General features: G+C 46.7%; 1 protein-coding gene across 4 annotated transcripts in view; it reads right to left on the bottom strand.

Annotated features, from left to right (window-relative positions):
* AHCYL2 (adenosylhomocysteinase like 2) overlaps positions 1-12,779 on the bottom strand; it is a 170,960-nt gene that overhangs the window by 30,854 nt on the left and 127,327 nt on the right. For all 4 annotated transcript variants that reach the window (XM_054013750.1, XM_054013501.1, XM_054013590.1 and 1 more), the window contains 4 exons: positions 5,481-5,624; positions 3,714-3,814; positions 2,047-2,149; positions 830-924 (listed from right to left, as the gene is read on the bottom strand). In XM_054013750.1, coding sequence (XP_053869725.1) covers positions 830-924; positions 2,047-2,149; positions 3,714-3,814; positions 5,481-5,624 — 443 coding nt within the window. The remainder of the gene's footprint in view (positions 1-829; positions 925-2,046; positions 2,150-3,713; positions 3,815-5,480; positions 5,625-12,779) is intronic.

Below are 12,779 nucleotides of genomic sequence, written 5' to 3'. Positions count from 1 at the left end.
CTCAAGTGTTGTAGGAATAAAACATTTGAGAACTGAAAACTATTCCATTTGCCAAGTTCAGGGTTCTGTGATTGCCTTATGAGCAAAAATGTCACAAGCCATTAAAGCAAGAAGCTACACTTTTTACTGTTTTGCAATCTGATACAATGAGCCCAGCCAGGCTAGTTGTCAAGGTTTCTGGAGACCTAACCCTGGCTCTGAAATTGAGGCCTTGTCTAAATGGGAAAGTTGCCCTGGTATAACCTAAGGTGTGAATTTAAGATGATCTAGTTAAATTGGTGCAAACTGCTGCGTGGATGCTTATTTTGCTTTGAGTGATTTTTTGCAGTTTAGCTTAAGTCGACTGGGAACAGGTTTAAAAGTTATTCTGAAATAAACTGCTCAAACTGAAGTAAGAGCACTTATACAGGGCTTTGCACCAGTTTAACTACATTGGTTTAAAAACTGACTTAAGTAAAACTGGCCTGTATAGACAAGAACTGGACTGGCTCCATGTAAGGTCTCTTGCAAGTGAGTCAATCACCTCCTCCAATTCCCTACTTGTAAGACAGTGATAAGTTAATTCCTTATGTTGTGAGGATCAGTTCATAATTGTAATGCACTTTGAAGATAAGTGCTACGTAGGTGACAAGTAGTATGATTAGCTGTTGATGAAGAAACACAGAACTTTACATTCAAGGTTTAATAGGGAAAAACATTTTAATAATTCCAAACCTTTTGTGGCCCCTATCCCACCCTTCATCTCTCTAGGCTATAGTTCAGACATCAACCTTTATAACTGCTACAACATGTGCCAGATGTTTGAGATCCTACCATGTTTTAGACCCACCATATTAGGCTGCCATCCTTCGACGTTGACACAGCGATCGATACACCACCAGAAGTCATCTTCAGATTCTCCCTTCCAGGCAAAGACAGGAAACCCTGATAGAGACAGGAAAAAAGTTCAGTACTAATGCAATCTATGAAAGTGTCACCGAAGTGCTCCCCTAACCTGGCAAAGATGGAATGGTCAAGGTGATGCACTGCTTCCTGTCACTGTGAGAATGCCCATATTGGCAGAATCTGGCTGGATGCAGCGCTCGCTCTAGTGGAGGTCTGGTTCTTGCCTCTTTTAGTTGCGGAGGTGCTGACATGGTACCATGGGCAGCAGGTAGGAGTGAGCCTTACAGGAGAGTGACTGTCTGGAAAGGGCTTTTCAAAAAAGTCATAAAGCTAAGAGTTTGGCCCACCCCGCAAGACCTTTTCATTGTTGTTCTAGCCAGTCTTCAAATATACTATCTTGAGGGGGAGGACCCAATTCTTGATTCCTAGCTATAGTACAGAAAGCCATTTGCAGGGACAGTAATATTTACAGCATATGCAATAGTTATTTACATATCAAAAGGCTGCCCAGGTAGCATTCTTGTACAGACTGCAGAGGGGGCTAGCAATAGATGATAACAACTGTTAAGTACATTTACACTCCAGAGAAGCAAAATTTCTGGCTGTGATTTTCAAAGCAGAGCAGGGGATTGAAATGCATTAAAATTACTAGAAGATGTATAGTTCAATCCCCTGCACTGCTTTGAAAATCTTAACCTCTAATGTTAAACAAGCCACATTTCTTGCCAAGGCTGCTTAGGCCAAAGTTTGATTTCCAGTTTCATTCCTTACGTCTCAAATCCACAGACTTTTCTCTCCTTCTGAGAGGCGATATATTTGATTAAATCAATATGAATGGCTAATACTCACCAGCAACCCTGCAAGAACAAAGCAGGGTGAGCAATCCAGCGTTCTAAGTAACTCTAAACAATAAATGAACATATGCAACCTGGCCTCATAACTTACCAGCCTACACACACATGTGAACATACAAGGTGGAAGGGAGATAAATGAAGAAACACTGTAAAGATTTCAAGCTTCTAAAGCTTTATTTTACATTGAAGGGAAAACTATTTGAAAAAGAACATAATACACTTGAGCAGTGTCCTCTTTTAAAGTATTGATCGTTAAAGGCTTACAGGAATCTCTCTAAAGCACGCTGAAGAAGGCAAAACCCCTTACCACTTTCAGCCAGAGCGGCAGCCACTTCATTGAGTGTAGAATAGATGTTGCAGGCAGCCCATCGGCATTGAGCACCCAAGGCACCAAGAGTCTCCATTAGTACCTGGATCAAAGAAAATAAGAGCGGCCATATTGGGCCAGACCAATTTTTCCATCTAGCCCGGTATCCCGTCTTCTGACCGTGGCCAACGCCAGATGCTTCAAAGGAAATGAACAGAACTGGGCAATTACCATGTGATCCATCCCTTGTCATCCAGTCCCAGCCTCAGAAGGTAATGAGGGATGTTGTTTTCACATGAGTTGCCCTGAATTAGAAGGCCTTTGTGCAAATATACTTTTACATGAAGCCAAATCTCAAGCTCTGTAATTACCGTGAAACAGATTTCAATAGTCTCACTGTAGTTTCTTTAAACACTGAGAGCTTGTCTACACGGTGCATTAGTCCACATTAGCGGAGTGTAAATTCCAGTGCTCACTATTGTGTTGTGCTAACTGGCTCACTCAGACCCTTGCTGGCAGACACGAAGAGTTCCCTCGTGTGCACTACTGAACTTTAGTGCAGGCCAGCAGTGGCCACCTGGGCCAGTTAGTTCACAACATGCCAGTGCACCCTGGAATTTAGTGCAGACTAATGCAGCGCTGTGTAGACACGCCCTGACAGAGCAGTCAGTGCTGTATGAAACAGAGACAGACCAGGCATCAGAGAGCCTATCATTTAAAACGAATGAATACAAAAATAAAATAGTAATTCCAATGTGCCGAGTCCATTTCAGCCAGAGATAGCAAAGCCCCAAATCCCAATCCCCTGCTCCAGTCATTAGAGCTCATTCCCTACCAGTGAGTCCTGAATCACACAGTACCTTCACCTGCCAGAATCACTAGAGCCCACTTCCCTCTCGATTTATTCTAAGATTTGGGTTTTTTTCCTTCTTAATCACCATTACTCACAGCTATGGCTCACACACATGCACTGCTCACATCTTAAAAGACGAGATACAGATAGACATACATCCTTATTAAATAGACCTTTTCAGAAGTTGGCAATTCTCCTTTTTAAAAAGCGATTTTGGTGAAATGTGCTGGATTGACATCTCTGGAGACTAAAGTCCTCTTTGTCCCCAAGAGCAGCCGCAGCGCAGACAAAGAGAGTGCAAGATTCCCTGACAGTGCCCCGCCAATGTGCTCCTGCCCCGGAAGGACTGAGAACAGGTTTCAGTCTTCGTGGCCTATCCATTCTTTGGACTCCCTGCTGAGACTGCCAACAAGGGTGTGAATTAGTGCCAATTGTGTTGGTGTTTTTTGGGCTGTGGACTGCCATTGTCTGGGAACTGGACTGAGACCCACTAACCCGTCTCACATCGGTCACTGAACAGCCAACAGTAGGTAGCATTACAGTCACTACCATGCTGGGCCAGACTCAGACAGGGGAGCTATCAGTCACTGGCAGCATATCTCCTCAGCTATCCCCCAAGTCATCCAATCTCTGGGAAATCTATTTTTCTCCAAGCATGGCATTATGTAATGATAACTATTTCAGGGAGACTATTTCCTAGAAGTACGTCCTTTGTATACCAATGGAGTCACCCTACAGTGGAATTTAAAGAGGCTTCGTGCTGAAATGCCCACTGCAAAGGGAAAAGAACTGAATAAATAAAACAGGGCCTTACGGCAGTCTGTGCAGTTATGTGCGTGCAGCCCACAATCTTGGCCCCAGCCAATGGCTTCTCTCCCTGAGCTCGCTTCCTTAAAGCCATAAGTGCAGGCATCTCTGGAAGGAAAGAAAAATCAATCATTAAAAAGCAAAGAAGAGTCAGCACAAGGAAGCAGCCATCCAGCACCGCTGCCCTACCTTGCCTTAGCATTTAAGATCTACTGTAATAAATCTGTGCAGTATTGCCAACCCCAACCCCTCAAAAGCCAGGAGTCAGGCCCCCCAAATCATGACATTGACTTAAAAATATTAAGATTTTCCGTTTTAGATTCCTTTTACTTGCCTTCCGGTGTTTAAGTCTTTGGGGTGTAGCCTAATTATGTTTCCAAGCTTTTCTCTGCAACCAGAACAGCTAGAAACTTACTGCGCCCTCCCCAGGGGAAGCTGAAATGTTCACATAGTCACTTGTCTAAATGAGTTGGGGCTTTAAGAAAATCAAATATCACAAGACTCCTGCTAAAATCCGATAGTTGGCACTACTGTTATGGCTGTGTACGAATGTCAGGGTTGTTCTTACACCTTCAGCACCCGTCTAGGGAGCTGGGACTTGGATAAGCCCACTCTATTTGTGACTACTCTCATCCTTGCCAACAATCTAGTAATTGGATTTGGTCCCCTTTCACAAGTTGTCTGAATGAATTAGGATTTTTACAACTTTGCCTATTCTTTGTGAATTCTTTGATAACCATCTTCTTCTGTTTGTAATAACGGGTCTCTGAATATTCAATATTTTCTCTATTGTGGGTCACTTAGATCGCATAATATGTTTTTTCTGTTCTCCGATATGCTAACCAAACTTTTATTAGCAGGAACAGTGCCAGAAGAAATCAGTGGGACAGTGAACCTCCCAAGAAAGGGATGGGGAGCACTTTAAGGAGATGCACAGAGAGGAGATAAGGTAGCCTAAGAAATTTTAGGACACAAATATTTCCCTATTTTGTGTTAGCCACTGGAGCCTCTTGCCTTTTACACCTGGTTGGAGGTGTACCGCGTAGCTCTGTTGTAACAGGGCAAAGAAAAGTTTCAGGTCATCTACTTGAACCCTTAAGTATAAAAGGTTATGAGTAGAGCTGGTCAAAAACCGGACTTATTCCCCGCTCTATGGAAAATTACAACAAATATGAAAAAATAGTTTGTCAAAGTTTTCCCACGGAAAAATTAGACTTTTTTTGGGGAAAATATTTTGTCCAAAACCTGAAATATTTTAATTCAAAAACACTTCTGTGGTGTAACATGCTCTTATTCTCTGGGGTTCCTGGTCAGACTCCATTTCCCCATCATGCACTATGGTCTCCCTTTATGGTGAGGCGAGGCAGCTGCATCAAGGGCGTATTGTGGGAGGTAGGTATAGTCTGGCTGGGGAAGCTGGCCCATAGTGGAGGATAAAGACATGAGAAAACACAACTACAACTTCCATGAGGCACCAAGATGGAATATCCAAACTGAAATATTTCTGGGAATGGCTGAAATATTTTGGGTTAAAGCTTTTTTTTTTTTTTTTTTTTTGACAAAAGATCAAAATGTTTTGCAGAAAACAGGCACTTCTCTGGGAAAGGTTCCTTTAGTCAAAAACCCAATTTGCTGCTGAACAACATTTTTAACAAGCCCTTGTTATAAGCTCTGCAGGATGGGAAGGTCTGAGGTACTGAGGATTTAAAGTTGTTCAAGTGAGAAGTCCAGATCACAACGGCATCAAACTTGAGGAGCTTGCCTCCTTTTTTACCTTGTTCAGCAATTTCAATCTCTCGGCGCCCAAACTCTGCCTGCTTTATGTTTTTCACACAGAAATCGCTGCTGCCTTTGGAGTTCTTCTGTTGCTTGTCCCGGGGGGAGGTCTCATCATCAGAGCTGTCGGTGTATGAGGCAGCTGGAGAATGAGAGAATGGGGACACATCAGGCAGAATAAAATATCCCCGACCCCACCAAGAAGCAAAAGAAGGGAATTTGTGGTGTGGAAGAAGTTAGACAATCTGCAATGGAAAGGGGGACACAGGTTCGAGTTACAGCAAATGTCCAAATACCTGGTCACTTGAGGGTAAAAATACTTCACAATTATGCATCACTCACAGACATGCCCTAGAATTTGTGTTCTTTCCAGTTTTGAGATGATCAGCTCAACAGCTCAGATGCGTTTCTTCTGGGCAACGAGAGATGTTCAGGTGCCACTCCATATCTTTCTTCAACTGAGACCTTTTGCTTCTACTCTTCACAACCTCAGGATCAATCTTCACCCCGAACTGCCCCCCTCCACATTTCCTATCACTACTTCAGCAACATCTTTTCCTTGACTGTGCCAGGCTCCATTCATGCCTTCATCTCCTCTCAGCTTGTCTACTGCAACTCTTATGTCTGTGCCTCTCTAAGTCCCCTCTCTACATTCTCCACCCACTTAGTCACTGGCCCCTCAGACTGCCTACAAGCCTGCCTATTATGTAGAGAGTTGTACACTAGGAACTGGACAGAGACCCGGTCTTATTTCACGTTAGTCACCAAATAGTAGTTTGATAGTAAAAGTGCCTAGTCATGACTCATTTAAGGTGCTTACGGTCAGTCCCTGGACTCACTTAGTTTCTAAGGCCTGGTCTACACTATGAAGTTAGGTCGATATATGTTTCCTTGTGTTGATCTATTTATGCCTGTGTCTACACTCAAATTAGTCTCCCTCCAACATAAGCGCCCTATTACGGTGACACAGTAAAACTACCTCCCCAAATGCCATTGAGCAAGTCAACCTACTGAGGTTGACAGAGTGAGAGTGCCAACATGGTGTGACCTGTATCAACCCTACCAGTTCTCCATGCCGCATTCCCTGCAACAATGATTGTTCTGGTCTCGATTGTGAACTGCATTGCCCAGGGTCATGCAGACCAGAAGCAAACCCCCGTCCCCCAAAAACCAGCCTGCATATTTTTGATTCCCCATCATGACAAGCACACCCAGCAGCTCTCTCGTGTGCAACGGCCCAACCGACCATGACGGCTCCACAGATTAGATGCACTCCTGCCTGGATAGACAGGAAGTACTGGATCTCCTGGGCCTGTGGGGAGAAGAGGCTATGCAAGCACAGATACAGACTAGCCACAGAAACATAGATATCTACAAAAAGATTGCACTGGAGATGCAGGCAAAGGATACAACAGGGATCAGCAGCAATGACACGTGAAAGCAAAGGAACTGTGCCAACATACCACAAGGCCAGGGAGGCCAACAATCATTCTGGTGTTGAGCCGCAGACCTGCCACTTTTACAACAAGCCGCATGCCATATTTGGTGAAGACCCCATCAGCACCCCACAAAGCACTGTGGATACCTTGGAAGAGCCCAAGTCAGAGACCCCTGCTGTGAACAGTGAGGAGGAGGAAGAGCGGAGAGATGCGGGGGGGGAGAGGAGGTTCCAGCCATGGCATGGGCCAGAACCCATTCGAGAATTCCCCACAGTCTAGCCTGCCGAGCCTGGACAAACCCAATGAAGGGGAAGGGACCTCTGTGTGCATGCATTTTCCCTTACAATGCTTAAATTTAAAGATGGCACCTGGTCCATCACCCAGTTAACATGACAACAATACCAACTTGTCATTGTTTTACTCGTACCAGAAGAGGTAGCAGACCAACCAACGGAGGCAGAGTTGGTATCTGCTGTTCATTCCTCTGAAGGGTTAGGCATGGGGAGAGGGAGGAGGGCCATGTGGAGTGCTTTGTTTATGTACACAGGAATGTCCCTTGTATCCGGAGAGATCTTGGTGTAAACGTTCATGGAGGTACTCTGCAATCCTTTCCCAAAGGTTTCTTGGGATGGCTGCCTTATTTCTTCCTCTGTGGTAGGACACTTCCCATGCCACTCCACAATGAGTTTGGCTGGCACCACTGCAGTCAACAAGCTAGTGGCATATAGGCGGGGGGGGGGGGGGGGAGGAGGAGGAAGGGGGTTTCAGGATGCCAGTAAAAGGTGAGCTTTCTGTGCCTTTGTTACTCTCGAGAGTGAGATATCAGCTAAAATCACCACTGCTTGTGGAAAATAGTGCCAATATTCAGTTCCCCTGCCCTATACTCATACCCACGGAATAGGGACCAAAATTGTATTGTTTCATGCAACTGGATTTCCGTTCTCCCACCTCGCCCTGGGTGGGACAGAGTGGTGATGTGCAGAGTCACTCCAAAACTGAAGTGTCAATAAGCATATCTTATTAAACACTTTTATTAGAATAATGGAAGGGAGTTTTGAAACTTATCCTTTCCTTTCCATTGGGACTGGAAATCCAATGACACCCCTGCCTGTTTTTATCAGCAGCTGCTGACACTGCAGCCGTTGCATGCCTGATCCTGAGGAGGAGGAGAAAGAAAAGGACTAGGAAGGACATGTTCAGTGAGAGCCTACAAGCCAGTGCTGCATCAGATCATGATCAAAGGGTCTGAAAGGCCGACATGGCAGAGGGCATGGAGGACGGACGGAGCTGACAGGAGAAAGGCCCAGGAATCCCAGCAGGAGATGCACCAGGACACAATGGGGCTTCTCAGGTACCAAACCGAAATGGTGCAGACTCTGGCTGACCTACAGAAATCCCACCCTTTGCAGTCCTTAGAGAACCCCATGGTAAGCAGCTCACTACATCTCCCAGCATGCCATGCGGCATCATGGGCTACGTCCTTATCCCTACCATTCCCCACTGGGGGACAGCAAGGAAACCACAGCTTCACATACACCACCCTTGGGTCTCACAGATCAGTGTATGTGTAAGCCATAACGGGCTACATTTGTGCGTTGAAACGGCTAGAAATGTTTGCTGCCTTTCCAGTATTAAAGTTCTCTTCTATTCGTTTCTGTTAAACGTTTGGGTTGAATGGCGTGGGGGTGTTTGCACATTGGTTTTATTGCACTGTTTTTGCCACTCAATAAATTAATATGTTTTTAAAATAAAATGATCTTTCTCAGTGTAGAATGCATAGCAGTCCTCAAAGCACCCAGGACTTGTAAATGTGTGTCACCACAGGACTAGCTTCAAGAAAACACCGGCTCATGTTTATAGAAGTACAGCACACACTGCATAAATAGGTTCAGTAAAACGCACAAGCATAGTTATTAATGTACAGGAAGGACTACACAATTCCTAAGAGCATCCAAGCCTTCAGGCCCAGAAAACACTCCCGCATAGAACGCTGCTGTGGCTGACCATTAAAGTGCTCTTTCAAAGCTTCCCTCAACTGCAGAGCTCCATGTTGAGCTCTTGCAATGGCCCTGTTAAACTCAGCTGTTCCACCTCCTCCTTTGCCTCACAGATACTATGCACTACACAATAGGCAGCTATAACTACTGGGCCATTTTTCTCACTGAGATCCAATCTAGTGAGTAATCAATGCCAGGGTCCCTTCAATCTAATAAAAGCACTTTCAACTGCCATTCTGCACTTGCCAGTAGTTGAATCTTTCTTAACAATCCTGTGTTCTTAAAGATGCAAGGGTCATGCACCTTCCCTGACCAGCCTACCCTGATTTAGTGTCCCTGGTGGTCCACCGACACTTGCATAACCATAGAAAAGTAGCCCTTTCTGTTGATGTACTCATTGCAAGGTGGGCTGGTGACATAATAGAGATGTGTGTGCTATCACCCCACCACAGTTCAGGAACCCCACTGCTGCAAATCCATCCACTTTGGCAATGTTCAGGACAAGAGTCATAGTCCTGCATAGCAGGAGACAATTAATGTCCCTACACCAGGGGTCAGCAACCTTTCAGAAGCGGTGTGCCGAGTCTTCATTTAGTCACTTTAATTTAAGGTTTCGCGTGCCAGTAATGCATGTTAACGTTTTTTAGAAGGTCTCTCTCTCTCTCTAAGTCTATATTATATAACTAAACTATTTTTGTATGTAAAGTAAACAAGGTTTTCAAAATGTTTAAGAAGCTTCATTTAAAATTAAATTAAAATGCTGATCTTACGCCGCCAGCCTGCTCAGCCCACTGCCAGCCTGGGGTTCTGTTCACCTAGGCCTGCAGCGGGCTGAGCGGGGCGACTCGAGGTCAGGGCAGAGGGCTGGGGTGTGTGGAGGTGCAGGGCAGAAGGCTGGGGGTGTGTGGGGACTCGAGGTCAGGGCAGAGGGCTGAGGGGACTGTGGAGGTGCAGGGCAAAAGGCTGGGTGTGGGGGGGGTTCAGTGCAGATGGCTGGGGGTGTGTGGAGGTGCAGGGCAGAAGGCTGGGTGTTGGGGGGTTCAGGGCAGAGGGCTGGGGGTGTGTGGAGGTGCAGGGCAGAAGGCTGTGTGTGTGGGGGGGTTCAGGGCAGAGGGCTGGGGGTATGTGGAGGTGCAGGGCAGAAGGCTGGGTGTTGGGGGGAGGTCAGGGCAGAGGGCTGGGGGGGTGTGGAGATGCAGGGCAGAAGGCTGGGTGTTGGGGGAGGTCAGGGCAGAGGGCTGGGGGGGTGTGGAGATGCAGGGCAGAAGGCTGGGTGTTGGGGGAGGTCAGGGCAGAGGGCTGGGGGGGGTAGGGGTGCAGGGCAGAAGGCTGGGTGTTGGGGACGACTCGAGGTCAGGGCAGAGGGCTGGGAGATGTGGGGGGTGCAGGGCAGAAGGCTGAGTGTGTGTGGGGAGGTCAGAGCAGAAGACTGGTTGTGTGGGGGGTGCAGGGCAGAGGGCTGGGTGGGTGTTGGGGGAAGGTCAGGGCAGAGGGCTGGGGGAATGGGGGTGCAGGGCAGAGGGATGGGGGTGCTTGGCTCGTGGGGGTGCTCCCAGCCCCCTGCCCTGAGCGGCTCAGGGCTGGGGGCTGGAAGGGATGACACCCATCTTTCCCCTCATTCTCACACTCAGAGGTCTAATGGGGATAGAAGACATACAATCTCTGGTGCGAGAGATGCTGGAGCTCAGAAACATCTGATGCCTAAGAGATTAAGTTCCCCAGTGCCGAGGAACAAATCTTTGTCCCCAGTCACAGAATTCAAGACAGTGTGGAAATCATTATGGCTGGTGCCAATGACACACAAGCCTTCAGGCGGGTAGCTAATATTTTGAGCCCAGTTCCTTGTTTGGCATCTAAGAGATTTATTGAGGACAACCCAGCTGGATTGTCCCGTCAAAGACGGATTTCTTTGATGATTCTCCAGGTGAAGGAAGAGCAAATATAGCACCCTTGGGGTAAGTGACTGTCCGTAGTGTGTGTTTGTTTGTGTTTGGGGGTTACTCGTTGTGTGCTGAGCTTGTGTTTGTCCGTCTGTTTGGTTGTTTGAAGGACCGTGTGCTGTGGCTGGCAGTTGGAAGTTGAGAGCTTCAAAGGAAGGTTTGAAAGCTAGAAGCCTCTGTTAATTGGCTGAGCCTTAGTCAGTGGGCAGGGCTATCAAGCAGGCCGGGGCTTTATAAAGCAGTGCGCAAGCAACCAGGGGTTGCTAACAGGGAGTTTCGCGAGGGAGTCGGGGAGTGGGAAGGGCGCAAGGGCCCCTTGCTGTTATTGTTTTAAAACTATAATCTAAACTACATTCAAAACTTCTTGATTTAAACAAAACCCTTTCATTAACTAGGAGACCATGCAGGCAGAAGCCCAGCAGCAGAGTGGGGGCTATCCAGTTTATTGCGTTGAGTGCAGCATGTATGATTACCTGCCCTGTGGGCGAGTGGCATATGTGTGCATTCGGTGCAAGGCGCTCCTGGTCCTCAGAGACCAAGTACAGGCTTTGGAGGCCAGGGAGGCAGAGAGGTATGTTGATGAGGCTTTCCGGGACACTGTAGAATTGTCCCACCTCCGGTCAGACAGCCCCTGCGCTGTTGAGGAGGATGAAAGGCCCAGGGAAGCAGGGCAGTCAACAGGAGCAGAGGGAAACCTTTCCATAGTTGGGACACTCCTTCCAGACGGTGCTGGGGCTGCCTCTCGCACTGAGGTTACCTCTCTGGGGGAGGGAACTCCAGTCACTAGGAAAAGGCAGGTGTTAGTAATGGGAGATTCAATCATTAGAAACATAGATAGCTGGCTTTGTGATGACCGAGAGAACCGTATGGTGACTTGCCTGTCTGGTGTGAAGGGTGAGGATCTCTCGAGGCATCTGGATAGACTTATGTGTAGTGCTGGGGAGGAGCCAGTGGTCGTGGTACATGTAAGTACCAATGACATAAGGAAGGGTCGAAGAGACGTCCTGGAGGCCAAATTTAGGCGGCTAGGGAAGAGACTGAAATCCGGGACCTCTATGGTGGCATTCTCAGAAATGCTCCCAGTTCCACGCGCAGGGCCAGGTAGGCAGGCAGAGCTTCACAGTCTCAATGCGTGGATGAGACGATGGTGTAGAGAGGAGGGGTTTAGATTCATTAGGAATTGGGGAAACTTTTGGGATGGGGGAGCCTATACAGGAAGGATGGGCTCCACCTAAACCAAAGTGGAACCAGACTGCTGGCACTTAACATTAAAAAGGTTGCAGAGCAGTTTTTAAACTAGGAGATGGGGGAAAGCCGACTGCTCCAGAGGTGCGTGTGGATCGGACAGAGACTTCTCTTAGAGGAGAGTCTATTGACAGAGATTCTCTGGGTTATAGTCAGGAGCAGAGGATGGAGGAGGATAATGTAAGGGCCAGATCAGACGAGAAACATTCACATAAAGAATCGGACACATCAGAAAAGGGCAGACAAATGAACAGTGACAAATTTTTAAAGTGCTTGTACATAAATGCTAGAAGTCTAAATAATAAGATGGGTGAACTAGAGTGCCTCGTGATAAAGGAGGATATTGATATAATAGGCATCACAGAAACCTGGTGGATCGAGGACAATCAATGGGACACAATCATTCCGGGGTTCAAAATATATCGGAAGGACAGAACAGGTCGTGTGGGGAGGGAGTGAGAGGGGGGAGAAGAGTGGCACTATATGTGAAAGAAAATGTAGAATCAAATGAAGTAAAAATCTTAAGCAAATCCGCATGTTCCATAGAATCTCTCTGGATAGTAATTTCATGTTCTAATAAGAATATAACATTAGGGATCTATTATCGACCACCTGACCAGGACAGTGATAGTGACAATTAAATGCTAAGGGAGATTAGAGAGGCTATCAAAATTAA

This window comes from Malaclemys terrapin, chromosome 1 (genome assembly GCF_027887155.1).
Source record: "Malaclemys terrapin pileata isolate rMalTer1 chromosome 1, rMalTer1.hap1, whole genome shotgun sequence".
Lineage (NCBI taxonomy): Eukaryota > Metazoa > Chordata > Testudines > Emydidae > Malaclemys > Malaclemys terrapin.
The sequence above is the reverse complement of the archived record's forward strand: the minus strand, read 5'-3'. Positions and strand labels throughout refer to the sequence as shown.